The sequence below is a fragment of the Saimiri boliviensis genome, chromosome 20, assembly GCF_048565385.1.
Source record: "Saimiri boliviensis isolate mSaiBol1 chromosome 20, mSaiBol1.pri, whole genome shotgun sequence".
Classification (NCBI taxonomy): Eukaryota; Metazoa; Chordata; class Mammalia; order Primates; family Cebidae; genus Saimiri; species Saimiri boliviensis.
Genome location: NC_133468.1, coordinates 31,629,987 through 31,657,859, shown reverse-complemented (window position 1 = coordinate 31,657,859; position 27,873 = coordinate 31,629,987). Strand labels below are relative to the sequence as shown.

At 56.0% G+C, this 27,873-nt stretch overlaps 2 protein-coding genes and 1 non-coding gene across 20 annotated transcripts; 2 read left to right on the top strand and 1 right to left on the bottom strand.

Moving 5' to 3' along the window:
- Positions 1-170: 170 nt before the first annotated feature.
- On the bottom strand, positions 171-1,627 carry POP7 (POP7 homolog, ribonuclease P/MRP subunit). 3 transcript variants are annotated; one of them, XM_010344705.3, is made up of 2 exons: positions 1,364-1,627; positions 171-827 (listed from the first exon to the last, which is right to left on the bottom strand). In XM_010344705.3, exon 2 carries the CDS (start codon positions 815-817, stop codon positions 395-397), a length of 423 nt encoding a protein of 140 aa, XP_010343007.1. In that variant the 5' UTR covers positions 818-827; positions 1,364-1,627; the 3' UTR covers positions 171-394. The 3 variants fall into 3 exon arrangements, with proteins under 3 accessions (XP_010343007.1, XP_010343008.1, XP_010343006.1); XM_010344706.3 differs by having other exon boundaries at positions 1,398-1,627; XM_010344704.3 differs by having other exon boundaries at positions 1,368-1,626.
- A 3,197-nt stretch (positions 1,628-4,824) lies between these two features.
- On the top strand, positions 4,825-4,965 carry LOC120360463 (U4 spliceosomal RNA). Its single transcript, XR_005576954.1, has one exon. It is a non-coding gene; the product is annotated as a U4 spliceosomal RNA (small nuclear RNA).
- Positions 4,966-12,701: 7,736 nt separating this feature from the next.
- Positions 12,702-27,834, top strand: GIGYF1 (GRB10 interacting GYF protein 1). Of its 16 annotated transcripts, XM_039460299.2 has the most exons (28): positions 12,797-13,041; positions 17,651-17,907; positions 18,475-18,601; positions 18,677-18,741; positions 18,885-18,988; positions 19,082-19,211; positions 19,309-19,404; positions 19,571-19,682; positions 19,781-19,889; positions 20,149-20,189; positions 20,377-20,547; positions 20,778-21,031; positions 21,128-21,239; positions 21,873-22,010; positions 22,209-22,306; positions 22,452-22,623; positions 22,730-22,896; positions 23,011-23,114; positions 23,193-23,300; positions 23,398-23,498; positions 23,684-23,766; positions 23,872-24,009; positions 24,096-24,314; positions 24,544-24,731; positions 24,850-25,010; positions 25,097-25,260; positions 25,338-25,467; positions 25,560-27,834. In XM_039460299.2, the coding sequence occupies exons 5-28, from the start codon at positions 18,954-18,956 to the stop codon at positions 25,610-25,612; spliced, it is 3,084 nt and encodes a 1,027-aa protein (XP_039316233.1). In that variant the 5' UTR covers positions 12,797-13,041; positions 17,651-17,907; positions 18,475-18,601; positions 18,677-18,741; positions 18,885-18,953; the 3' UTR covers positions 25,613-27,834. The 16 variants fall into 16 exon arrangements, with proteins under 16 accessions (XP_039316227.1, XP_074246659.1, XP_039316226.1 ...); XM_039460293.2 differs by having other exon boundaries at positions 12,702-13,041; positions 25,338-27,834; XM_039460302.2 differs by having other exon boundaries at positions 17,651-18,601; positions 24,547-24,731.
- Positions 27,835-27,873: the final 39 nt, after the last annotated feature.

The window sequence follows — 27,873 nt, the reverse complement described above, 5'->3', positions numbered from 1 at the left end:
CGTACTAACTGTTTTGTTACACTGTTCACAAGATAATCTAAGGTCTCGACAGAGGCAAGGAACACTAGGGTTCCCTTTCACCTAGATACTTGTGGCGTCTCCTACCCTCCTTATTCAAGCACATACAGAATTTACACAGGGAAGAGTCAGTGGCAGTGGGGTGGCAGGACACTAGTACAACAGTATTTTTTATTTACATGATAATAGTTACCACAGACACACACTCTCTCAGGAAGACCCACTAACTGGGCCCACTGGGACAATTATCCCCAACCTCAATACGGAGTCCTTGGGGTTTCAAGGGAACAGGCCTTTTCTTCCATGGCTCTGGTTCAAGGTCCAGTATGAGAAGAGCCACACCGTGGAGGTGTTAAGTGGGGGAGTGCCGTTTCAATTACTTGGGTGTGACTCTGAAGACTCGGATGTGGATGGCTGAGTTGTTTCGGATCCGAGTCAGCGGCTCCCGTGCATCCGTCTCCGGCTCCAGCTCATCAGCAAGCTCCACGGTGGAGGTATTGGCAGCCACCTGCAAGGACCCAAAGCTGCCCGCCTGCAGCTGCAGCGCGATGTTGATGGCTCGGTTGATGGCCAAGCCCAAGCCGTGAATGTAGATCTCAGAGCACGCATTCTGACCCCGGGCCCCTCCGTCCAGCAGCTTCTGGCAGCGGGCCAGTTGCGCCTTAAAGTCAGTCTTCATGTTGACATAAATGTCATTGGGCCGCCGGGGCAAGCGGTTGGGAAGCCTCTTCCTAAGGGTGTACTCCACCGGATCCAGTTCAGCCTCCACGGTACCGCGGAGCTCTCGGTTTTCTGCCATGCTGTAAGCCCTGGCGTGGGAAAGGGATGCGATCAGAGGGATCACAGTGACCTCGAAGCCTTTCCTACCCTTTTCCTGTACAAAGGGTACACCCAGCCGGGGAGTGGCTCAAGCCTGTAACCTCAGCACTTTGGGAGGCCGAGGCGGAAGGATCGCTGGAGCCCGGGTGTTTGAGACCAGCCTGGGCAACCTAGCGAGCCCCTGTCTTAAGATACTTTTTAAAAACTAGGCGGGCCTGGTGGTGCCCGCCTGCAATCCCAGCTAGTTGGGAGGCTAAGGCGGAGGATCGCTTGAGCCCGCGAGTTCGAGACTGCAGTGAGCCGTGATCGCGCCACTGCACTCTTATCTAGCCTCGGAGACAGAGCAACACGCCGTTTCAAAAACAAAAACAAAAAACAAAAAGCCCAAAGGGCGTACCGGAGAGAGGACTTACATGTTTCCTTCCGGCCCCTCGTCCCCTCCCACTCACCCCCAGCTCCCGCGTCTCCCCGCCCCGCGTTCCAATTCATTCTTCGCGTCGCCCCCAACCTCGCGCCCCTCCCGTGCCTACTCTCCGCTCCACAAGGCCCTCCAGGCGCACCAGGCCCGCTCCACGCCACGTCACTCAAGGGTTCGCCTGCCAGCCCAAGTAACCGCGACTCCAGGTCCGGGGAAGGGAAGAGAAGGAAAGAGGGCGCCACCCGTTCGTTGGCTCGTGGGCGCCCTGCGGCGCCGGGGTCCTGAACGGGCTGAGGAATGCGCACGCGCGCCCGTACCCCGCGAACCACGAATCGCCTTCCCGGCTTCCGTTCGCCCCCCCTCCTTCCCTGAGCGCAAGTGCGACTGCGCGAGGCGTTTGAGTAACGCGAGACTTCCGGGCGTGACGGGATCTACCACGTGTACGCCTCGGGGACTGGCGGGCGGCCGAGGGCGGGGACCAGGTCGGAGCAGGGGAGGACCTAAAAGGGGTAGGGTCGGTCTCCCTAGGCCTGGCGAAGTCCCCGGCCCGCGGAGGGGTCCCGAAGGGGAGACACTGGGAGGGGAGACTGTTCTAGGGGCGAGGGACTTCCCCATGGGAGCAGGGAGGGGGTCAAGCTCAGGAGGCCGCAGTCGCCAAGGGGCCTGAACCCCAGCTTGGACTCCGCGTCCGTCGCAGCTCTTCTGGTCAGAAGAGGCCTGGGCAGGGCTGGCAGAGCTAACCCCCAGTCTGAGGTCCCCGTGGCCCGAGGACCGGAGGGGGAACTGAGGGACATGGCCGGTTTCCACCTCGCTTGAGGACAGCGTCCCAGGACTCCCCTGCAGTTCACGGGAAGCTGTTCGCCTCCTCTGTCTCTGCTGGTGACCCACGCTGTGAGCTCTAAGCCCAGGCTTCACGGGTCGCCAAAGAACGCTGACGCTCCCATGCCCCTCAGCCACCACCCACTAGCTCTGCAGCCCACGACCGGGGAGCAGAGGTTTGGCGCCCCCTGGCGAGCAAGGTGGGGAGGACGCGCGCCGGATTCGTGGCTCTCCAGACCAGTGGAGAGGGGGCTCTGCCCAGACTGGCACAGTTTCGGCAGAGTTCCCTTCTGAAATGAGTAGATGCTGCTGCACTGGGGACCTTGAATGACCCTGTTTGTTTCCCCAGCATTCAAATAGGGATGGTCACAAGCTCCTCCACCGTATTGCATATGCATTTTATTGAATAGCTAGTTGTATAGCCTCTGACTATAAACTTGAGAATTTATTTATTTTTGAGACAGGGTCTCACTCGATCGCCCAGGCTGGACTGCGGTGGCATGATCTCTGCTCACTGCAACCTCTGCCTACTAGGTTCAAGCGATTCTTGTGCCTCAGCCTCCTGAGTAGCTGGGATTACAGGTGCATGCTACTGCACTAGGCCAATTTATTTCATTTTTTTGAGACACGGTCTTACTCTGTTGCCCAGCCTGGAGTGCAGTGGCGTGAATGCGGCTCACCGAAGCCCTGAACTCCTGGGATCAAGAGATCATCCTGTGTCAGCTTCCTGTGTAGCTGGGACCACAGGTGTGCGCCACAATGCGTGGCTGATTTAAAAAAATTTTTTTTGTAGAGGAGTCTCGCTTTGTGGCTCAGTCTCGTTTAGAACTCCTGGGTTCGAGCGCTCCTCCCACCTTAGCCTCCCAAAGTGCTGAGATTACAGGTGTAAACCACAGTGCTCAGCCTAAACTTTTTTTTTAAGACAGGGTCTCAGTCTGTCCATCTGTTGCCCAGGCTGGATTGCAGTGGTATGATCACAACTCACTGCAACCTCTGCCTACTAGGTTCAAGCGATCCTTGTGCCTCAGTCTCCTGAGTAGCTGGGATTACAGGCTACTCACTACTGCGCCTGGCCAGTTTATTTCATTTTTTTGAGACAGGGTCTTACTCTGTCACCCAGGCTGGAGTGCAGTGGCGCGAACACGGCTCACTGCAGCCTTGAAATCCTGAGCTCAAGCCATCATCCTGTGTCAGCTTCCTGTGTAGTTGAGACCATAGGTGTGTGCTATAATGCACAGCTAATTTTATTTTATTTTATTTTTTATATTTTTGGGTAGAGATGGAGTCTCACTTTGTGGCCCAGGCTGGTTACAAACTCCTGGGCTCAAGCAATCCTCTCACCTTGGCCTCCCAAAGTGCTGGGATTACAGGTGCGAGCCACTGTGCTCAGCCTAAACTTGTCGTTGTTTTTTTTTTTTTTTTTTTTTTTGAAGCAGAGTCTCAGTCTGTTGCCCAGTCTGGAATGCAGTGGTGTGATCACAGCCCACTGCAGCCTCAACCTCCTGGGCTCAAGTGATCCTCCCACCCCAGCCTCCTGAATAGCTAGGACTGTAGGCATGCACCAGCATGTAATAAGTTGTGTTTTAGAAGTTAATCCTTGGTATTGAAATTTTCGAAATACTCATATAATTGTTGAGACTGATTCATTCCTCCACACATGATGTGCCTCCTTTCTCCCGTACCCTGTTAATGATAGCAGTCGTGGGCATTTGCAATGACAGGATATATAGATGGCTCCACACTTGACCTTGGGTGCTGGAATGCTCTCAAGTCAAGCATATGGCCCAGTGCTTGAGACTGGGGGCATCATCTGTAGTGTCCTTTCCCCTGATTCCTGTCTCCTTGATCCTGGGGAGGTCTGGCTCTAATTGCTGGTTTCCAGAGATTCATTCTTTTTTTTTTTTTTTTTTTTTTTTCCGAGACGGAGTTTCGCTCTTGTTACCCAGGCTGGAGTGCAATGGCGCGATCTCGGCTCACTGCAACCTCCACCTCCTGGGTTCAGGCAATTCTTCTGCCTCAGCCTCCTGAGTAGCTGGGATTACAGGCACGTGCCACCGTGCCCAGCTAATGTTTTTGTATTTTTAGTAGAGATGGGGTTTCACCATGTTGACAAGGATGGTCTCGATCTCTTGACCTCGTGATCCACCCGCCTTGGCCTCCCAAAGTGCTGGGATTACAGGCATGAGCCACTGCACCCGGCCCCAGAGATTCATTCTTTTCTTTTTTTTTTTTTTGCGACAGAGTCTCACTCCATCACCCAGGCTGGAGTGCAGAGGTGCGATCTCAGCTCACTGCAACCTCCCCTTCTCAGATTAAAGCGATTCTCCTGCCTCATCCTACCAAGTAGCTGGGACTACAGGCATATACCCACCACACCTGGCTAATTTTTATATTTTTAGTAGAGACAGGGTTTCACCATGTTGGCCAGGCTGGTCTCAAACTCCTGATCTCAAGTGATCTGCCTGCCTTGGCCTCCCAAAGGGCTGGGATGACAGGCGTGAGCCATTGTGCCCAGCCTCATTTTAAGCCTTGGATCACAGGAAGAAGCAACAAGAAACTGTACCCAACTCAAAACTTTTTAGGAGAATCATAAAATTTGTCCATTTGGAGGGTAGAGTTGAGTTCATTAGGTTGTTGTTGCAAGAGGTGGCATATTCAATGATCAGTTATATAAAACAACATGTTCTCATTGTAAGTATACTTTTCATAATCTGTTTTATCATACACATAACATTCAAATGGGCAAGTATAGCTTTGCACAGTGGCAGTATCATAGCCAGTGAGGTTTATCTGAGGCACGATTATGGCTAATTGAAAACTTTTCCCAATACCCTGCCATGATGACTTGCAATATAGTCGGCATTGGCAATTTTTGACAGTCTCCACAGAGACTAAAAAAAAAAAGACAAATATACTAACTTGTGAATAAAGGATATCAAAACACTGGTTTAAAAAAAAAATGGGGATACTGGCCAGGCGTGGTGGTGCATGCCTGTAATCCCAGCACTCTGGGAAGCTGAGGTGGGTGGACCCCCTGAGGTCAGGAGTTTCAGACTGGTCTGACCAACATGGTTAAACCCTGTCTCTATTAAATACAAAAAATTACCTGGGCATGGCGGCGCATGTCTGTAATCTCAGCTACTTGGGAAGCTGAGGCAGGAGAATTGCTTGAACCTGGTAGGCAGAGGTTGCAATGAGCTAATGAGCTGAGATAGCACCATTGCGCTGCAGCCTGGGCAACAAGAGTAAAACTACATCTCAAAAAAAAAAAAAAAAAAAAAAAGGCTGGGCTCCGTGGTTCATACCTATAATCCCAGCACTCTGGGAGGCTAAGATGGAAGAGGCGGTTCACTTGATGTCAGAAGTTCGAGACCAGCCTGACCAACATGGAGAAACCCCATCTCTACGAATACAAAAATAAGCCAGGCATGGTGGTACATGCCTGTAACCCCAGCTACTGGGGAGGCTGAGGCACGAGAATCACTTGAACCTGGGAGGCAGAGGTTGCAGTGAGCAGAGATCGAGCCATTGCACTCCAGCCTGGGCAACAAGAGGGAAACTCCATGTCAAAAAAAAAAAAAAGGGCAGGGGATGCTAATTCCTGTCTTGTAGTTGAGTTGTGAAACCCAAGGTAACCGTGTAAACTGTAAACCTACACAGATGAGTTGGCATATTTATGTCTCCTAGGTGCTTCTCAGTTGCCTAGGATGGAGTCTGACCCCATTTGATCAAAGGTTGAAGAGAGTTCAGATTCCAGAGAAATTTGCTCCTAGCACCATTTCAATCCTGTGTTTCTTTCCTTTACTTCAGATTATTTCATTAACCACAAGATTGGGGTTGAATTGGAAGGTCCAACATACAGTAAAGATACCAGTTCTCTTCAAATTAATCTATAGGGGCCGGGTGAGGTGGCTCACACCTTTAATCCCAGCACTTTGGGAGGCCAATGTGGGTGGATCACTTGAGGTTAGGAGTTCAAGATCAGCTTGGCCAACATGGTAAAACCTCATGTCTGCTAAAAATACAGAATTAGCCGGGTGTGGTGGCAGGGGCCTGGTAGTAATCCCAGCTACTGAGGAGGCTGAGGCAGAAGAATAGCTGGAACCCAGGAGGCAGAGGTTGCAGTGAGCTGAGATCATGCCACTGCACTCCAGCCTGGGCAACAGAGAGAACTCTAGCTCATACAACAACAAAAACCCAAATTGGTCTATAGGCATAATGCAATTCCTACAAAAATTCCAGCAATAATTTTTTGTATTAAATATAGATGTTTATTTTAAAATATATATGGAAAGAAGTAGAATGGTTAAAACCACTTTGAAAAAGTTGCTGGAATCACACTACCTAATTTTAAGACTTAATATATAAATACAGGTATCAAGAAAGTATGGTCTCCCCAGTGAGATAGACACAGAAGTCAACAGAATGGAATTGAGAGCTCAGAAATAGACTTATGTACATAAGTACAGCCAACTCTCTCTTTCTTTTAAAAGAAATTTGTTGTTGTTTATAAGACAGAGTCTCACTCTGTCACCCAGGCTGGAGTGCAGTGGCACAATCTTGGCTCACTGCAGCCTCAATCTCCCTGGCTCAAGTCATCCTCCCACCTCAGCCTCCCAAGTAGCTGGGACTGTCAGCACATGCCAAGATGCCCAGCTAATTTTGTTTGTTTGTTTGTTTGTTTATTTATTTAGACAGAGTCTGGCTCTGTCTCCAGGCGCCAGGCTGCAGTGCAGTGGCATGATCTCATTTCACTGCAACCTCCGCCTCCCGGGTTCAAGCAATTCCCCTGCCTCAGCCTCCTGAGTACCTGGGACTACAGGCGTGCACCACCATGCCCAGCTAATTTTTGTATTTATTAGTAGAGACGGGGTTTCACCATGTTGGCCAGGATGATCTTGATCTCATGACCTCATGATCCACCCGCCTCAGCCTCCCAAAGTGCTGGGATTACAGGCGTGAGCTACCGCGCCTGGCCCTGTTTATTTTTTGTAGAGACAAGGTCTCCCTAGGTTGACCAGGTGGTCTTGAACTCCTGGACTCGAGCAATCTTCCTGCCTCAGCCCCTTCAAAGTGCTGAGATTACAGGTGTGAGCCACTGCCATCCAACTCACTTTTGACAAAGGTACAAAAGAAATTCAATGGGGAAAGGACGATCTTTTCAAGTGGTGCTGAAACAACTGGACAAACACATAAATAAATGAGCCTCAGCCCTATGCAAAAAGTTAATACAAAATGGATAGTAGATCTAGGAAGAAACATCTATGATGTAGGGTCAGGCGAAGAGTTCTTAGACATGACTTCAAAAGCACAATCCATAAAAGAAAGACAATTGATAAACTGCACTTCATCACAATTTTAAGCATTTGCTGGGTGAAAGGCCACATTAGTGAGATGAAAGGAGAAGCTACAGACTGGGAGAAAATATTTGCAAATCATATATCCAACAAAGGACTTGTGTCCAACATGTAAAAAGCATTCTCTAAGCTCAAGAGGTAGAAACCAAACAACCCAATTAGAAAATGAGCAAATCCAGCCTGGGCAGTATAGTGAGATCCTGTCTCTACGAAAAATTTAAAAATTAGCCAGGCATGGTGGTGTGTCCCTATAGTCCCAGCTACTCAGGAGGCTGGGGCAGGAGGACTGCTTGAGCCCAGGAGGATGACTCTGCAGTGAGCTGTGGTCATACCACTGCACTCCAGCCTGGGTGACAAAGTAAGACAGAAAGGAAAGAAAAGAAGAGAGAGGGCCGGGCGCGGTGGCTCACGCCTGTAATCCCAGCACTTTGGGAGGCCGAGGCAGGTGGATCACGAGGTCGAGAGATCGAGACCATCCTGGTCAACATGGTGAAACCCCGTCTCTACTAAAAATACAAAAAATTAGCTGGGCATGGTGGCGCGTGCCTGTAATCCCAGCTACTCAGGAGGCTGAGGCAGGAGAATTGCCTGAACCCAGGAGGCGGAGGTTGCGGTGAGCCGAGATCGCGCCATTGCACTCCAGCCTGGGTAACAAGAGCGAAACTCCGCCTCAAAAAAAAAAAAAAAAGAAAAGAAAAGAAAAGGAGAGGAAAGGAAAGAGGGACGGAGGTAGGGAAAAGAAAAAGGGTGAGCGAAAGAAAGAAAGGGAGAGAGAGAGGAAGGAAAGGAAAAAAAGGAAAAGAAAGACACGGTGGCTCTTACCTGTAATCCCAGCACTTTGGGAGGCCGAGGTGGGCAGATCACTTGAGGCTAAGAATTCAAAACCAGCCTGGCCAACATGGTGAAACCCTGTCTCAACTAAAAATACAAAAATTAGCTGGGTGTGGTGGTGGATGCCTGTAATCCCAGCTCCTTGGGAAGCTGAGACATGAAAATCACTTGAACTCAGAAGGCAGAGGTTGCAGTGAGCTGAGATCATACGATTATACTCCAGCCTAGGCAACAGAGCAAAACTCTGTCTCAAGTAAAAAAAAAAAAAAAAGAAGAAGAAAGAAGAAAAAAAGAAAGAAAGAAAAAATGGGCAAATCTTGAACGGATATTTCAGTGAGAGTATAAGAATGGTAAATAAGTCATCATAAGATGTTCAATATCACTGGCTATTAAGGAAATACACAGGAAAACCATGAGGAGCTACAAATAACAGGTATTGAAATGGCTGAAATACAAAATCCTGACAATACCAAGTGTGGATGAGAATGCAGGGAAACTGGATCTCTCATCCGCTGCTTGTGGAAGTGTAAAATCATACAGTCATCCTAGAAAACAGTTTGGCAGTTCCTTCTAAAATTAAATGTACACTTACCACATGACCCAACAAGAATATTTCTTGGCATTTAAAAACCTGTACATAAACGTCCATAGCATTTATTTTTTTTAAGATAGAGTCTTGCTCTGTTCCCCAGGCTGGAGTGCAGTGGTGTGATCTTGGCTCACTACAACCTCGGCCTCTAGGGCTCAAGTGATTCTCCCGCCTCAGCCTCCTGAGTAGCTGGGACTACAGGTGCACGCCACCATGCCTGACTAATTTTTTGTATTTTTAGTAGAGATGGGGTTTCACCATGTCAGCCAGGATGGTCTCTATCTTCTGACCTCATGATCCGCCTGCCTTGGCCTCCCAAAGTGCTGGGATTACAGGTGTGAGCCACCTCGCCCAGCAGTGTTTTTATTTGTAATAGCTCAAACTGGAAGCAACTCAGACGGCTTTCTTTTCATATTAATTTATTATGTAGAGATAGGGATCTCCCTATGTTGCCCAGGCTGGTCTCAAACTCCTGTACTTATTCCTCCCGCCTCAGCCTCCCAAAGTGCTGGGACTGCAGGCCTGAGCCACTGGCCTCCAGATAACTTTCAATCAGTGCATGGTAAACGGTCTATGGCACATCCATCCCATGGAATATTACACAGCTATAAGGAATGGATCAAGGTGACATGTTAGGCTGCTAGCATACCAGTTAGATTACATAATACTGTGCTAAACTGCTCACAGTGTGCACGACAAGATGAGCATGACCGCGTGAGCTGTGCCAAGGGAGGGGACATGAATAGGATTGGATGGATCCCCAAGAAGAGACAGCCAATATCATCTTGAGGGATCAAGGTTTTCCCAGAGGAAGTAATGGTTGGGTAGAGACAGGAATGTTTAGCAGTGGGTCTCATGTCCTGTTTCCTTTTTTTGAGACGGAGTCTTGCTCTGTCACCCAGGCTGGAGTGCAGTGGTATGATCTCGGTTCACTGAAACCTCCGACTCTCGGGTTCAGGCCTGTCTCCTGAATAGCTGAGATTACAGGTGCCCGTCACCACACCTGGCTAATTTTTGTATTTTAGTAGAGATGAGGTTTCACCCTGTTGGTCAGGCTGGTCTTGAACTCCTGACCTTGTGATCCACCTGCCTCAGACTCCCAAAGTGCTGGGATTACAGGTGTGAGCCACTGCACCCAGGCTGTTCCCTTTTTTTTTTTTTTTTTTTTTGAGACAGGGTCTGGCTCTGCCACCCAGGCTAGAGTGCAGTGGCTTGATCTCCACTTACTGCAACCTCCGCCTCCCTGGCTTAAGCAATCCTCCCACCTCAGCCTCCCAAGTACCTGGGACTACATGCACACACCACCACGCCTGACTAATTTTGCATTTTTTGTAGAAATGGGGTTTCACCATGTTGTGCAGGCTGCTCTTGAATTCCTGGACTCAAGCAGTCCTCCTGCTTTGGCCTCCCAAAGTGCTGGGTTTACAGATGTGAGCCACTGTACCCAACCCATAGCCTGTCCCAATGGGGAGGTGTTGAAGGACTGAGCTCTGGGAGGATGGGGAGAAGAGGAGGAATCAGTCACAGTCTGAGAAATAGCACCTAGTGAGGTGGGAAGAAAACCAACAGAGTATAGTGTCCTGAGAGCCAGGTGAAGACGGCATTTCCGGAGGGAGCGACCGTCTGTGTCACTGGCTGGTGACAGGTCATATAAGATAATGGACCAGTAGATTTCACAATGTGGAGGTCATTGGTGACTTAAAACGCAGTTATATTTGGTTGAGCAAAGAACTTAGCTCAGGGCCGAAAGTAAATTCTGAATGCAATAAATTAAGGCCCATTATGTCTGATAATTAACAATAAGCACTGCCGGGCGCGGTGGCTCAAGCCTGTAATCCCAGCACTTTGGGAGGCCGAGGCGGGTGGATCACGAGGTCAAGAGATCGAGACCATCCTGGTCAACATGGTGAAACCCCGTCTCTACTCAAAATACAAAAAATTAGCTGGGCATGGTGGCGCGTGCCTGTAATCCCAGCTACTCAGGAGGCTGAGGCAGGAGAATTGCCTGAACCCAGGAGGTGGAGGTTGCGGTGAGCCGAGATCGCGCCATTGCACTCCAGCCTGGGTAACGAGCGAAAACTCCGTCTCAAACAAAACAAAACAAAACAAAACAAAACAAACAATAAGCACGGTTTATGAGCTATCACTTCATTACTCAGGTCGTGTCTCTTTTTGTGGTACCTAAAATATGTTTTGCAAACTCTGATATCCAGATAAATATTAAGGCTCGAAACTTAGGTGGGTGAAGACAAGCTCCATAATAAACCAATCTGACAAGACAGTCCTTATCTCCTTGCATTTCTTTCTTTTTGACAAGAAGGCTTGCTCTGTCACCTAGGCTGGAGTGCAGTGGCACGATCTCAGCTCTCTGCAACCTCTGCCTCCCAGTTGAAGCAATTTTCTGCTGCAGCCTCCTGAGTAGCTGGAATTACAGGCGCCCTCCACCAATCCCGGCTAATTTTTTATATTTTTAGTAGACACGGGGTTTCACCATGTTGGCCAGAGTGGTCTCTCAGGTGATCCATCCTCTTTGGCCTCCCAAAGTGCTTGAAGCCACTGCACCTGACCCTCTCCTTGCATTTCATCCGAGTAAAACACTGGAGAGGAATCTGCCATTAAGAAAAAAAATGGGGCCGGGTGTGGTGTCTCACGCCTGTAATCTCAGCACTTTGGGAAGCTGACACAGGAGAATCCCTCGAGTTCAGGAGTTCAAGACCAGCCTCGGCAACATGGGGGAAACTCTGTCTCTACAAAACAATTACAAAAATTAGCTGGGCGTGGTGGTGTGCCCCAATAGTCGTAGCTATTCAGGGTGCTTGAGGCAGGAGGATTACTTGAGCCCAGGAGATAGAGGATGCAGTGAACTCTGATGGCACCACTGCACTCCAGCCTGGGCGACTAAGACTGTGTCTTGGAAAACAAACAAAAAATACAGTAAATTTTAAAAATTAGAGTGTGCTGGTGCACAGCTGTAGTCCCAGCTACTCAGGAGGCTGTGGCAGGAGGATCGCTTCAGGCCAGGAGTTCAAAACCAGCCTGGGCGATGTCATGAGACACCCCCCTCCACCACCATCTTTACGTGGAATAAAAAAGTTATCTGGGCACGGTGGTGAACACCTATAGTTCCATCAATTCGGGAGGCTGAGATGGGAGAATCGCTTGAAACACTGGAGTTGGAGGCTGCTGTGGGCCGAGATGGAGCTAGTGCACTGCAGCTGGGCAAGAGTGAGATCCTGCTTCAAAAAAATAAACAAACAGGGGCTGGGCATGCTGGCTCACGCCTATAATCCCAGCACTTTGGGAGGGGGAGGCAGGCGGATCACTTGAGGTCAAGAGTTCTAGACCAGTCTGGCCAACATGGCAAACCCCGTCTCTACTAATAATACAATTAGCCGAACGTAGTGGTATGCGCCTGTAACCCAGCTACTCACGAGAATCACTTGAGTCACTTGAAACCGGGAGGCAGAGATGGCAGTGAGCCGAGATCGCACCACCGCCACTCCAGCCTGGGCGACAGAGCGATACTCTGTCTCAATAATTTAAAAAATAATAAAACTAAAGAGGCTCGTGAGAGGCAACTCATCCGCCTGAGCCACTTATTTCACACATCCCAGGAAGCCTGATGAAGAGTTCTGGATTTTATTGTCTCCTGCCATCCAAGGGGGCTTCCTGGAGGAAGCCGACCACCAGGGAGGCCTCGGCCTCCGTCCCGAGGGTCGCGCGTCGCGGGGCCGGTGGAGGTGGGGGAGAGGGGGCCGCTCCGGGGCCGACCGGGCCGACTCCGCCCGCATCTGGGGGCCCCCCCGTCACGTGACCAGCCGGGCGCCCGGGTCACGTGCCCGGGCGGGAAGCGGGGTGCTGTCGTGGGCGACGGGTGTCCCGGCCGCGGCGAGCGGGGCACGCGAGGAGCGCACGAGGCGAGGCGGAGCGGGCCGGAGCGGCGGAGGGAGGCGGCGGCGGCGGCGGCGGCAACAGCGGCAGCGGCGGCGGCGTTGGCGGAGGGGGCGGCCCCGCGTCCGCATCACGTGGTGCGAGGCGGGCAGCCATCTTGCTACAAACACAAACACAGAGGAGCGGCCGCCGCGGGAGCGCCAGCGCCCCCTCCCCCGCCGCCGCCGCCGCCGCTGCCCCCGGCCCCCGCCCGCCGCGCGCCGCCCACGCCCCGGGACCTGACCCTCGCGCCGCCCGCGGTAAGCGCCCGGCGGCCCCGCGGCCCCCGGCCCGCAGCCGGCCCCGGGGCAGGCCCGCCCCCGACGCCGCGGCGGCCGCGCCGAGCCCGCGAGCGAGCGAAGCGCCTGAGCCAGCGCGCGGGCCGCTGGCGAGGACCCTCCCCCGTCTCCTCCCCGAGGCCGCCCGCCGCCGCCGCCTGGTGCGTCCGCCCGCCCTCCCGCCCGCTCCGGCCCCTCCCCGCCTCCGGACCCTCCCTTAGAGCCGGCTAGCCTCGGGGAGGCCCCGGGAGGCCGGCGCCCGGCTTGGGGGGCAACCGCCGGCCCCCCGCGCACCTGGCGCCCCTTCCTGAAGGGCACGCCGTCCTCCGGGGCCGGCCCGCCGCCTTCCACCCCCGCGCTCCTAACGGTCGCCCCCGGCCCCCTGCCAAGCTCTGCCCGTGGCCGCTCCCGCCCGCCTGGGGGCCCCTGACCCCAGCGGCCCGGGGTGGCTGGGCCCGGCGTGCGCTGGAGGTCTCCCCAGCGCGTCTCTGCGTTCCCCTCGGAACGTGCTGGGCCTTGCGGGTCCCCAAGTCCAAGCGTTCCACGACTTTGGCCAACATGGAAGCCTTCCCCTCCACCCAGGCACCTCGTCTGGGTCCTCCTCGCCTCTGTTTCCTTTCCCTCCGGCGACCTTAGTGCTGGGTCATTGGGGTCTCCCTCTTCGCAGTTGCCGGGCCGCGGGAAACACCTTCCTTGGCAGGGGCTGCTTGCTCTCCCCGTCCCCAGGCCAGGCCCTTTCCAGCTCGTGCCCCTCCGTGCAGCAGCTCCTTGGCCACAGCGCTCACGCTTTCCCTTTAAAAGAGAAAACAATTTCCAAGTAACTTTTTAAAAGCCCCTCGGCCGTCTCCTCCGCTGTGCTGTCATTACTCGAATTCCCCGTCAGCCTCCAGGTCTGTTGCATCCCAGGGCCCGGCACTGGGCGATGCTCCATAAAGACTTGTTGGCTGGATTGGATTTTTTTTTTTCCAGCCACCCAGCCTTCCTTCCCTCCTGCCTCTCAAAGTGTCCTTCTGGAAGATCATCAGCTTTCTCATCCTCTCTGCACTGCCCTCCGGGTCCACATAGCAGTTTCAACTTAGACCCCCGCCAACTCCTGGCATGGAAACACCATCGGTGGTGCCAGTAAGGGTCTCTCCTTTGCTGCCTACGTGGAGGATTTGGGGTCCGTCTCCTTCCCGTCTCTCCTGTGCCCTTTGCAGACCCAGGCTAGCCGCCCTCCAGCAGACTAGCCAGCTCCAGTCTGCTTTTCTTAGATTGTAGGTCTTGGTCCCTTGGCAGTCTGTCATGCCATTGGGAAGGATTTGGGAGTAGACCTGGACTTTGTGTCCCTGCCATTGCCTGGGGACCAGGGGCCCTGAAGGTCCCATGTGGTGGTTAGTCAAGTGGACCATCTGCTTAAACTTCTTGGACTGAGTTTTTCAGCTGTTGGACCCATTGGTCTTGTATGTGGTCTGATGGGTTAGTCCTAACTTTTATATCTGCGGTTGGAGTTTGGGGCTCAGAACTCAAGGGAGAAGGAATTTACAAAAAAAAAAAAAAAGCCCCACTTTAGAGGAGAGAAGGTGAGAAGAGGAGGCTAGGTGAAGGATGTTGAAAGTCTAACAAATGTAAAATGGCTTCAGACTTAGAAAATAATGCTTTGAGAGTTTGGGGTGATTACTGCTACCGTGTGTACCTTCTCCAGACTTGAATAGAGTGTCAGGGAAGTCGCGGCACACTGTCGGAACAGCTTCCCTTCCTTGTTTTCCCTGGCTAGAGCCCAAGGCTGGGCAGGTGGGCAAAAGGGAATCACAGGACGTAAAGAGTGAAAATTCTTTGAAAACGGTCAACTTGTAGACAATTGCCAAGTGGTGGTGTGATTTGCTTAGATGGCTCAGAGAGGAGAGAGCTGGGATAACTGACCAGCCTCTAGGAATGCGGGCTTGCATCTCTTTTTTAAGCCTCAGCGTCCTCACCCTACCACGCTTGGAGACTCTCCATCCTGAGAAAGGGCCAAGTCCCCTCCAGCAGGCCTGGGGCTGGGCGGTCACTCCAGTGTTGGGGAATTGGGGACTCTGCTTCTGTGAAGAAGTGGCGCTCTTCTGTGCCAAGGCACAGTGCCCCGTGCTGGAGCTAATTTTAGGGGTGATGGAGTGAGGAGATACTGTTCTTAGCTGAATGTGCACTGGGCCCGCCTGTTCTCGGTCTTTTCCTTCTCGCTTGAGTTCTGAGCCCCGGAGAGCAGGCTCTCTTCCCGCTCCCTGGCCTCCCTGGCGCCTGTTGGAGCACTGGGGCCCAGTGTGTCCTTGTCCCTTGTCTCCGGCAGGGGGCAGTCTTTCAAAAGCATTGATTCAGATGCTTGGGGAGTGAGGGTAGACAGGCCAGAGAAAGAGAAGGTAGGGAGGGGACGGGGAGCCAAGGTAGGCCGAGACTCTGGGCAGGGCCAGGGCAGGAGATGGGCTGGAAGGGGCCTGTGAGGAGGAGGCCTGGAGCGGGGAAAGCCCATCGAGGAAAGCTGAGGCGGGCAGGTGCCAGTCCCCCAGCCCCACCACCTTCAGCTCTTGCCGTAGACAGGGATCAGATGCCTGGCTTTTAGAGTTTGTGACAGACAAACTTTGGCAGGTTTTCTTGGAAACAAAGAAATCTATGATTTTCTCAAAGATTTACTCTTAGTAGGATTCAGATTCCCCTTGTGGGACAGTGTAATTAGGGAATGGTGTCCCTGCTGTTCAGAGAGGAGAATGACCCAGCACACACACACACACACACACACACACACACACACACACACACACACACACGGCTTCCCTTACCTTCCCCTTGGCCCCATTGACCCCAGTGGGCCCTGCCCCTGCTCGTGGCGCAGAGGCGGGCACCTCAGCACTGGCGCACTTGGTGTCTGGAGTCACATAGCTCTTGGCTGTAGGGCTGCCCTGTGTACCTCGGCTAGTCGTGACAGCCCAGAAAGTCTCCAGACTTGGCCAGAAGCCCCCTGAGGAGCAGAAGGGCCCCAAGTCCAGAACCTTTTGGAGGGTGGGAGCCCCATGGTGGCCTATATCGACATCCCTATTTCCTTTAGTCCAAGGAAGGGCCCAGGCACCACCAGCTTCTGGCACCAGGCCCTGCTGTTGGGGGTGGGAGTGGGGCAGAAACTTACCCTCATTTTCCTTGTTTCTTCCCGAGAAGGCGGGCGGTGTGGGCTTCTTCCTGCCCTCCGCCTGCTCTCCCTGCCTGCTTCTCCCTTGTCTTGGTGTTGCCGTACTCAGGCTGTATGATCCACTCTCCCTTTGTGTGCCCCTTGCAGCCAAGACACAGATGGGTGACTTGAGAAGCCCAGGGCACCCAGGAGAGCTGCCCTCGCTGCGCCTGGTGGTGGGTTGGGGGGTGAGGCCATCACTTTAATAAAAAAAAATATTTTTGAGGCAGAGCCTTGCTCTGTCGCCCAGGCTGGAGTGCAGGGACTCACTGCGACCTCCGCCTGCCAGGTCAAAGCAATTCTGCCTCAGCTTTCTGAGTAGCTGGGATTACAGGTACCCGCTACCATGCCCGACTAATTTTTGTATTTTAGCAAAATTTTGTTTTGCCACATTGGCCAGGCTGGTCTCAAATGCCTGACCTCAGGTGATCGCCTGCCTCGGCCTCCCAAAGTGCTGGGATTACAAGCCTGAGCTACCGTGCCCAGCCACTTTTTCTCTTTCAAGAAATGTTTAGAATTGTTTCTGTAGAGTGGTGGTCTTGCTCTGTTACTCAGGCTGGTGTCGAACTCCTCTCTTCAAGCCTCCCACAGTGCTGGTATTATAGGCATAAGCCATTGTGCTGGCCAGGCAGTCCTTTTTCTGTTCTGCCCTCTTCCACCTTCATGACTCCAGGACAGACTCTGGCCTTCTAGAAGGAATGAACTGGAGGAGGCTCAAAATGGCCTCTCCTGAGGCTGGTGTGAAGGAATGTGGGGTGTTTTTCTTGGAGTGGGGAAAATTTAAGTATGCACTGGTTATCTCCAGATACCTTTTATTCCTTAGAGCTTTTATAAAAGTGATTATTGTGGTAAAATACGCAACAAAATTTGGAGATTTTATCTCTAACGATGCTGCTCTGTGGCACTGAGCACACTCACACTGTAGTGTAGCCAGGACCCCCAGTGGCCCCCGGTTCCCCTCCTCAGTTGACGCTCTGGACCCTTCAGCAGCCGCTCCCTGTCCTCTCAGCCCCTGACAGCCACCCTTCTACCTTCCACCTGCAATGGGTGTGACTGCTCTAGAGACCTCACAAAATAGAAGTAAGGGGTAGCTCTCCTTCTGTGGCTGGCCTGTTTCACTTAGCGTCACTTCCGCAAGGCTTATCCAGTCCCCAGATTGCTCAAGGAGGCCACCTGCAGTCAGTGTCAGGCTGGTGGCTTTGCCTGGCATGAAGCACACCTCCACCACGGCGTCCAGCGGAGGCTGAGGAGGGAGAGGTCCTGGGGGAGGCCAGCTTGGCCTGGGGTGCCTCTGAGCGCTGTGACTCCCCCAGGGCTGCTGGGACTCTGAGCAGGCCTCAGCCTGTCGTGGGCTTCGGCTTCAGCCGAGGTGACGTCTTTTGCCTCTAGTGGAACCCGCTTCCTCTTCTTTCCCAGACTGCGGCGTCCTGGAGTTGATGGGAGCTGCAGCACCGTGCCAGGCCAGCCTCCCTCCCAGCCAGTGACTCCACCTCTGCAGCACCTGGACCCAGCCCATCTGCCCGTGTCCTCTGCCCTGGGCCCCAGGAATGCGCCTCCTCCTGAGAGTCCCCTCCTTCATCCCTTAGAGGAACAGGCTGCCACCGAGCTCCCACCAGCCTCCGTTACCCTGACCTTATTTCCACCTGATGGTGCCAGAGGCTGCTTCCCAGCCGGTATCCTAAGATCCTTGTTCCCTTGGTGGCTTGGTTACTTGAGCCTCCATTCTGGATTGGGGGCGGTGGTCTGGGTGTGATTCCTGTGGGGGAAACCAGCCTGAGGTGCCCTGGCCCAGGCTCGCCTGCCTGGAGTCCTTGGTGTGTACGCGTGTATGGCCCTGGAGTCACATCCTGCTCCTTTTCACCGGGTTTTTCCCCAGACCAAGCCCCTGGATTTGAGTCTCTGAGCAGCCAACTGTGATTTTTTTATGAGAAAGAATTTTGCTCCCTAATTTATTTCTGATTTTTCTCTCCGTAACCGGCCTTTCTCTGTGCTGTCTGTGGCCCCAGTGGTTTGTGCCCGCTCGCTTGGTTTTGCTTTATTTTTGCCCTGAATGTCCATCCTGGCCTTGGCCACCTCCCTCCCCAAGTTCTGTGTCGGGCCTCCTGTCTCAGCCTCCCAGAGAGGGTGCTGATGCCCGGAAACCACCCTTGGCACATAGACCTCTCTGTCATGCAGGGCAGGGCAGGACTGCTGGCAGAGCCATGACCTGAACCCCACCTTCTCCCCCTGCTCTCCTTAAGGGTCTTTCCCAGATGTGAAGGTCCCTCCTGGGCTCTACTGAGGCCAGACCAATTCCCAGTGGCTTGGGAACCCTCGTTTACTCCAGCACCAGTGCCTGCCCTCCTGCTTCCCGGGCCAGGCTGCCAGGTGAGCCCCCGGCCGAGGGAGGTCACCCCGTGGAGGCTGGAAGGACTCGAGCTGCCCGTCTCCTCGCCTCCCCAGGTCTTTCCTCGTCCGGACTCGTCTCTGGGTAACTCATGGTGTGAGTGGCCGTGTGGCTGGCTCAGGTGAGTTCTTTTAGACCCCAGGTAACTCACTGGCTTGTCCGGGGCCCATTGCCATGCCCACCAGCATATCCCCCAGGGTGTCACCGCCGCGCCGTAGAGGTCTCCTGAGTGTTTGATTCTCCCTGGCCCCTGTTTCCTGACAGGTGTTTGGAGAGAGAAAGCCAGGCCCCCTCCTGCCCACCCCCGGCCTCGGAAACACGCCCAGCCCCACGATGGCAGCAGAGACGCTCAACTTTGGACCTGAGTGGTGAGTGACGTGTGCCTCGGCTGCCATGGAGACTCGGGGAAGCACAGTCAGGCTGCCCTGATCTCTGTCCTTTTCCCTCTGTGACATGTCCAGGCTCAGGGCCCTGTCTGGGGGCGGCAGTGTGGCCTCCCCTCCCTCGTCCCCTGCCATGCCCAAGTACAAGTTGGCTGACTACCGCTACGGGCGAGAGGAGATGCTGGCCCTCTATGTCAAGGAGAACAAGGTGGGTGCACGGGTGAAGGGGGTTGGCTGTGATGGCCGTGGCCCATGGAGGGGACCCAGCAGCATGTGGTGTCTTGGCCATCCCACCCCACTGCCAGGTCCCTGAAGAGCTGCAGGACAAGGAGTTTGCTGCAGTGCTGCAGGATGAGCCGCTGCAGCCCCTGGCCCTGGAGCCGCTGACTGAGGAGGAGCAGGTGGGGCCGGGCCAGGAGCTGAGGCCATGCGGGCCAGGCGGGGAGGTCATGGATGGGGCTAGGAGAGGGGCCAGCACTGGGGAGGTAGGCCAGGAGGGTGCTGTGGGGTGGGAGAGGGCGTGGTGGGGTGTCTGGGTCCTCACTCCTGCCCCGGCTCCCTCCTCAGAGAAACTTCTCCCTGTCAGTGAACAGCGTGGCTGTGCTGAGGCTGATGGGGAAAGGGGCTGGGCCCCCCCTGGCTGGCACCTCCCGAGGCAGGGGCAGTACTCGGAGCCGAGGTAAAGGGCTGATGGCGTGTCCTGGGGGTGGGGAGATCCGGGTCCCCGGCTTCAAGGGTGTGCAGCAGGTTTCAATGTGCGTCTCACCCTTTCTCTAGGCCGTGGCCGCGGCGACAGCTGCTTTTACCAAAGAAGCATCGAAGAAGGCGATGGGGCCTTTGGACGAAGCCCCCGGGAGATACAGCGCAGCCAGAGCTGGGATGACAGGTGGGGCCAGGACGGGGCGCGGCGCAGAGCAGGGCAGGCCATGGAGGGAGGCCTGGGTCCTTTCGCTGGAGGGTTAACAGAGGCCCACCAGATAAGCCCTGTCAAAGATCCCTCTGCTCCTGAGGACCCCTGATTTCTTAAGTTTCCCCCTCCCTCCCTCCCTCTGCTGCCTCAGGGCACAATGGACAAGGCGCACAGTGGTTGTGCAGGGTTGGGGGGAGGCTGTACTGTTTTTGACCCACACCTTTCCCTGCTGCAGAGGCGAGAGGCGGTTTGAGAAGTCAGCAAGGAGGGATGGAGGTACGAGGCTGCTGAGGGCAGCGGCCAGGGCAGCAGGGATGACCAAGATGGGGGGCCCAGTCGGGAGGTGTTTATTTCGGGAGGTGCTGGGGCAGGAGGGCCTGGAGCTGGCCCCCCATGTTTCCTAAGGGTCTTCCAGGTGCTGCACTGTCTTTCTGATAACTGCTTCTCTCTCCCCTGTCCCCAGCACGATGTGGGTTTGAGGAGGGAGGGTCTGGCCCAAGGAAGGAGCATGCCCGCTCAGACAGCGAGAACTGGCGCTCCCTACGGGAGGAGCAGGAGGAGGAGGAGGAGGGCAGCTGGAGGCTTGGGGCAGGGCCCCGGCGAGATGGTGACCGCTGGCGCTCCACCAGCCCTGGTAAGCTTGGGGCCTGGTGGCTTCGGTGGGGGCAGTGGGGGCCAGGAACTGTCATGAGAGGGTGGGCTCCTGTGGGGAGGGAGATAGGGAGCAGAGGCTGGCTGGTGTGGAGTGGCCAGGAGAGCAGTCCTGGAGGTGCGGGTAGTTCCTGGGGCACCTGGTGAGCTGCACGGGAGGGGCCGCCGGCCTCACTCGGGTGCCCACTCTCCTCTCCAACTCTTCCTGCGCAGATGGTGGTCCCCGCTCTGCTGGCTGGCGGGAGCATGGGGAACGGAGGCGCAAGTTTGAATTTGATTTGCGAGGGGATCGAGGAGGGTGTGGTGAAGAGGAGGGGCGGGGAGGGGGAGGCAGCTCTCACCCGCGGCGGTGCCGAGCGACTGACGGCTTTGAGGAGGACAAGGATGGGCTCCCAGAGTGGTGCCTGGACGATGAGGATGAAGAAATGGGCACCTTTGATGCTTCTGGGGCCTTCTTGCCTCTCAAGGTATCTGTGAAGAGGTGAGGGTGGGAGCCGGCCCTTCCGGGTCCTCTGCCTCCCTGCCCACCCAGCTGTTCTCTGACCCCTCCCTGCCCCATGCAGAAAGGCCCCAAGGAGCCCATTCCTGAGGAGCAGGAGCTGGACTTCCAGGGGCTGGAGGAGGAGGAGGAGGAGCAGCCTTCCGAAGGGCTAGAGGAGGAAGGGTCTGAGGCGGGTGAGCCTTCAGGGCGGCCGTTGGGCCTGGGGCTGGGCTGGGCCGGGCCGGGTGGGCACCTGGGTTCTTTGCTAGGTTGGGTGCTGGCTCCCCACCTACCTTACCTGTAGAACCAGGCCAGGCTGCTTTGAAGCGGAATAATAGTGCTGAGAGGTGGAGAGGAGCAGGGGACAGCAGAGCCCTGTCTTCAAGGCAGTGTGCCAGATAAAAATCAGGCATAATCAAAATGACCTTTGAACATCCCTTGAAGGCCAGGCACAGTGGCTCACGCCTGTAATCCCAGCACTTTGGGAGGCCGAGGCGGGCGGATCACCTGAGGTCAGGAGTTCGAGACCAGCCTGACCAACATGGTGAAACCCTGACTCTTGAAAAAGAAAAAGCTGTAGAACTTGAGGTGAAGTCTGCAGTGCTGTGTGGTGTTGTGCAGTGCTGTGATGTGTTCTGCCATATCTGGCGGCATGGAGGTGAGGGGCGGGGCACCGCATTCCCGCTCCGCTACTAGTTGACTCCAGTGAAGTGGCAGACTTGGCCCAGGGGACTGTGAGTCCCTTCCAGCCACACTCGAGGGCTTGTGCTAACTCGTGTGGCAGGCCCAGCCCTTGTTTCTGAATTCTGGTCATCTCGGTCTTCTAGGTGGGAAGGAGCTGACCTCACTGCCTCCTCGGGAGGAGAAGCCCGGTTCCCCGTCCCCGCTGCCCACCTTGGGCCCACTCTGGGGGACAAACGGGGATGGGGACGAAGTTGTGGAGAAAGACCCCACAGCAGCCGATGGTAGGAAGGGAGGATGGCTTACCTCCCGGGTACCCTGGGGCTGCACAAGAAGGCGCTCCCCTCCCATGGGGGTGGGCACACAGGGCATTTACATTGAGGAGCCATGGCAAGAGCATGGTGTTCTGGAGTAAGGGTGGGTGGGGGCTGTCTTGTCTCCTCCCTGCCTTCCCTTCCACCTCCTGTTTTCACGCCTTCCAGATGATATTCGGGGGATCCAGCTGAGTCCCAGGGTGGGCTCCCCCACTGGCCCACCCGGAGATCTGGAGGATGATGAAGGCTTGAAGCACCTGCAGCAGGTGTGGGGCTGAGAAAGCTGGAGGGACCCTTCCCACTGCTCCTGACCTTCCAAACTGCCTGGCTCTGGCTCCTTCTCATCCCCATCCCCATCCTGATCTTGCTGAGATTGGCAGCTGAACCTTGCTTCTCTTCCTGGGCTACCAGGAGGCGGAGAAGCTGGTGGCCTCCCTGCAGGACAGCTCCTTGGAGGAGGAGCAGTTCACAGCTGCCATGCAGACCCAGGGCCTGCGCCACTCTGCAGCCGCCACTGCCCTCCCGCTCAGCCACGGAGCTGCCAGGAAGTGGTTCTACAAGGATCCACAGGGCGAGATCCAAGGTACCTGTGTGGGGCAGGAGTACTGCTTAGGGCCGTTCTGGTTCAGGGTGTCTCTGGTGTACCCTGTGACCCCAGTGATTCTCCCGCTCCCTCACTCTCTGTCCAGGCCCGTTCACAACACAGGAGATGGCAGAGTGGTTCCAGGCCGGCTACTTCTCCATGTCGCTGCTGGTGAAGCGGGGCTGTGATGAGGGCTTCCAGCCGCTGGGCGAGGTGATCAAAATGTGGGGCCGCGTGCCCTTTGCCCCAGGGCCCTCGCCACCCCCACTGCTGGTGAGCCGTTTCTCCGCTGCATGAAGGGATGGGCTGTGGTGGGGGGGCGGGCAGGAGCCCAGCGGAGCCCCCTCCTCCGTGCCTCAGGCACTGGCTCAGCTATCGCCTGAGCAGGGCAACATGGACCAGGAGCGGCTGAAGAAGCAGCAGCAGGAGCTGGCTGCGGCGGCCTTGTACCAGCAGCTGCAGCACCAGCAGTTTCTCCAGCTGGTCAGCAGGTATGGGGGCCCGGGGTGGGCTGGGGGAGGGCCAGGCACTGGCTCTGTGGCCCATCACCCCTGCTGTCCTGTTGGCAGCCGCCAGCTCCCACAGTGCACGCTCCGGGAAAAGGCAGCTCTGGGGGACCTGACGCCACCGCAGCAGCAGCTCACGGCGTTCCTGCAGCAGGCGCTCAAACCCCCCAGGTGCGTGGCCATGCAAACTCTCAGGATACAGGGCGGGGGGACAGGGGCGGACCAGAGATCCATGTGGGGTCCTAAGCATCCATGATTTGCTCCTCAGAGGCGGGGACCAGAACCTGCTCCCGACGATAAGCCGGTCCTTGTCGGTGCCGGATTCAGGCCGCCTCTGGGACATACATACCTCAGCCTCATCACAGTCAGGTGTGTGGTCTTCCTGGCCCCCAACGCCCAGGCAGTCTTTGGGTGAACTGGGGCGCAGGGTCTGCTCCCCACCCTCGCATGTGCCCTAGCCGCCATTCTGGCTGGGGAGGCCACTGCTGTGGCTGGATAGGATCAGTGGGCCTCAGTGCCCACCTGCAGCTGCCTCTGCTCCCTGCCCCCTGCAGGTGGTGAGGCCAGTCTTTGGGACATACCAATTAACTCTTCGACTCAGGGTCCAATTCTAGAACAACTCCAGCTGCAACATAAAGTGAGTAGGTGTCCTGGGGCTGAGGCCCTGGGAGTGAAGGGCGGACCAAGGAGGGTCCCCAGTCTGTCCCCACAGCTCTCCCCTTTGATCGGCCACTGGTCTCAGTTCCAGGAGCGCAGAGAAGTGGAGCTCAGGGCGAAGCGGGAGGAGGAGGAGCGTAAGCGCCGGGAGGAGAAGCGCCGCCAGCAGCAGGAGGAGCAGAAGCGGCGGCAGGAGGAGGAAGAGCTGTTTCGGCGCAAGCAGGTGGGTGCTGCCCAGCCTCGGCTGGTTAGGGCGAGAGCCCTTGCCGGGTCTCCTCACTGTGTACCCTGACCATGTCCCCCTCTTAGGTGCGGCAGCAGGAGCTGCTGCTGAAATTGTTACAGCAGCAGCAGTCAGTCCCCGTGCCCCCTGCGCCCAGCTCCCCGCCCCCGCTCTGGGCTGGCCTGGCCAAGCAGGGGCTGTCCATGAAGACGCTGCTGGAGTTGCAGCTGGAGGGCGAGCGGCAGCTGCACAAGCAGCCCCCGCCTCGGGAGCCAGCTCGGGCCCAGGCCCCCAACCACCGAGTGGTGAGCAGGCCAGGAACCTCCTGGGCCCCCCCATGCGGTTTCCAGCATGACACAGGGAGGGGATTGCTGAGCCCAGACTTGTGCAGCCCAAGCCCCAGCCCCTCCTGTGATGGCGACGGCTCTTGTGGCCCCTGCCTCGCCCCTCTCCGTTTGCCATCTAAACAAGCCTCCCCATCTGCTTTTCTGGGGTGCCTTTGTTTGAACTAGTCTGACTTTCTGCCATCTGTAGCAGCTTGGGGGCCTGGGCACTGCCCCCCTGAACCAGTGGGTGTCTGAGGCTGGGCCGCTGTGGGGCGGACCAGACAAGAGTGGGGGCGGCGGCAGCAGCCTGGGGCTCTGGGAGGACACCCCCAAGAGTGGCGGGAGCCTGGTCCGAGGCCTCGGCATGAAGAACAGCCGGAGCAGCCCATCTCTCAGGTGGGCATGGCACCTGGAGGCTCCACGGCGGGCCTGGGGCAGAAGGTGGCAGATCTCCGCCCCCTGCCCCCTTTCCCCCCAGCTGATTTCCGACCCTAACTCAACCCACCCCCTTCAGCGACTCGTACAGTCACCTGTCGGGTCGGCCCGTTCGCAAAAAGACAGAGGAAGAAGAGAAGCTGCTGAAGCTGCTGCAGGGCATCCCCAGGCCCCAGGACGGCTTCACCCAGTGGTGCGAGCAGATGCTGCACACGCTGAGCGCCACGGGCAGCCTGGACGGTGCGAGCCAGGCTCCCAGGAGTTGGGCGGGGCCTGGGGCTTCTAACCCGGCCAGGGAGCCCTGACAGCCTTCACCCATCCCACAGTGCCCATGGCTGTAGCGATCCTCAAGGAGGTGGAATCGCCCTATGATGTCCACGACTATATCCGTTCCTGCCTGGGGGACACGCTGGAAGCCAAAGAATTTGCCAAACAATTCCTGGAGCGGAGGGCCAAGCAGAAAGCCAGCCAGCAGCGGCAGCAGCAGCAGGTGAGGCCCTGGTGCTGGCTGCTGGGGTGGGCTTGCCTGGCGCCTCCTGACCTTCGCCCTCCTCTCCACTGCCTTAGGAGGCGTGGCTGAGCAGCGCCTCCCTGCAGACGGCCTTCCAGGCCAACCACAGCACCAAACTCGGCCCTGGAGAGGGCAGCAAGGCCAAGAGGCGGGCGCTGATGCTGCACTCAGACCCCAGCATCCTGGGTGAGCTGGGCTGGGGCAGGAGCGGGACTTCCTTGGCCCAGGGCAGGAGGAGCCCAGGAGAGAGCTCAGACCCAGCTTCTTCCCGGCTTCAGGGTACTCCCTGCACGGATCTTCTGGTGAGATCGAGAGCGTGGATGACTACTGACCAGCCCGGACCCCCAGCCCCTGGGCTGTAGGCCAGGGCCGGCAGCGGAGGCGTGGACCTGAGGGTCGCAGCCTGCAGGCTTCCTGCAGGGAGCAGAGGAGGAGGCAGGGGCGGGGTCCCCAGCACTTGTTACAAACACACGATGCACCTTAACTCACCCACCACGAGGCACTTTACAGACTGGGGGAGGGGTTTTTTTTAATTTTTTTTTTTTTTAATTTTAAACGACTTTGAAGAAAATGTAGAAGCAAAAATATTGTTAACTAGACTCTAAACACCCCTTCCCGCTGCGGGGATAGTGGGTGTGACAATGGAAGGTCCACAGAGGGTTTTTGTTTTTTTTGTTTTTTGTTTTTTTTTTAAGAAAAAAGGAAAAATGAAAAAAAAATTATTAGGCTGAAAGAAAAAACACACTGTTATTTTGGGGCAGTTGGGGATACAGGCCCTGTGGACCTGTCTTGCCTGGCCCCCAAGGCCACACTTACCCCCCACCAGAAGGCGGGCCATGGGGTAACTGGAAGCTCGGGGCCAGCAGTTTGCACAGGAGGCCTGTCTGAGCTCTGCCTGCCAGACCCGCTGTGAGCAGCTTCCGTAGCTGGGGCTGGCCGAGGTGTCCGGGGTGGGGCCAAAGTAGCCCCTTGGCTTTGCTGCTTTGGGGGACAGTTGCACAAATTGGAAGAGCAGCCCCAGTTCCCCAGGCTACCATCCTGTGCTGGCTGAGGGATAGGAGGGGACAGGCCGTGCCAACCTCTGGCTGGCAGGGTGGGGCTGCAGGATTCTTGACTGTGGTCCTGGTGAGGGGCGTCCCCCACCGCTGCCATTTTGGGGGATGCCCTGTGTTTGAACCTGAAAGCCCCAGCTCTCTGCCTTGCCACGTGAATGTATTCTTTGGGCCACAAGCCCCCGCCTCACCCCTGCCTGGCTTCTGCCTCACCCCTGCGAGCGGCGGGGGTGGATGATTGCTCCGGAGGCTGCCGAGAGAAGGCTGAGCTGTTCCTCCAGTGAAGGGGGCAGGAGGGGCCTCGAAGGCAAGGAGTGGGTGGCTTTGGGCTTAGGGTTGCAGTGGAGGGGCTGCCACCCGGGGCTCCAACCTGTAGCCAGCTCATGGGGTGTGGACCACCCAGTTCTGCATCTGATCCCTCTACTGACCAAATGGGAGAGGAATGGACGGTCTCCCTGGTCTGATGCGATGCGCTTTTTACCGTTGGGTTAAGGTTGGGGTGAAGAGAAGCGTGCGGCTCCTGGGTCAGGGGAGGCTGCCCCTTCTGTTGCTCACGGACTTCTTATTCCTGGTCCACTAGTTGGGTTCGTCTCCACCCATTTTGGATTTTAAGTTTTGTCTTTTGGGTTTCTCATCCAGTTCCTCCCATTGACCTCATTGCTCAGAGTGCAGTATTAGGGCAAGGTTCCGCCGCTGCCTCCCTCCATGAATGTATTTCTTCCTCCTGCCCTGGGGACATGGGGAGTGGCCCATTTCTTTCCCCATCTAGCCCCAGAAAGATGATGGTGTTTGGTTTTTTTGTTGCTTTTTTTTTTTTTTTTTTTTTTTTTTTTTTGCACCAAAGTGGCAACTGGGTCAGTGTTGGGGGATCAAGCTGGCCTCAGGGTGGGGGGCCCCCACCTGCCTCTCCCTGGTTCCCACAGTGTTAGCGTCCCTGAAAAGACAATATTCTCTAAAGCAATAAGGGGTGACGGGCCGGGGGGAGTGTCTGCTGCTGCTGGCCCCCAGCTCCCCTTCCCTCTTGCCAGGTGTGGGGGAGACTCCTGTTGTGACTGAATGTAAGCCCCCCGCCCCTGCCACAGCCAATGCAGGGGAAGCGGGGGCACTCTTCCTGTCTCTTCCTGCCCCTTCTCCCCAGCTAAAGAGACTTTGGACTTAGGGGGCCCATGAGCCTGGAGAGGCCTTAACCCTGTGAGGAAGAATAGGGGGAGCCCTCTCCCACCCCCATCCCCTTCTGAGAGTGGTCAATGTTTACAAGCCCCTGAGCCCCCCTGCCCAGGGACTCAGACTCTGTTGCTGTCCTTCCCAGCCCTGGTCTTCCTGGGCCCTCGCTGCTCCCCTGCCCTTCCTGGGGTTGGGGTGGGTGCAGGGGTCACTGTGTTCCCTGTCTGCCTTGTACCCCCGTCTCCCCACCCCCTCTCCACCCTGTGTGACTTCCCTGTCTTTTACCTGCTCCTGTAAATACTCCCTTCTCCCAATAAAACTCGGTGTGTGTTCTCCCGTTGTGCCTCCACTGCTCCTTCTATGGGGAGGGGAATGG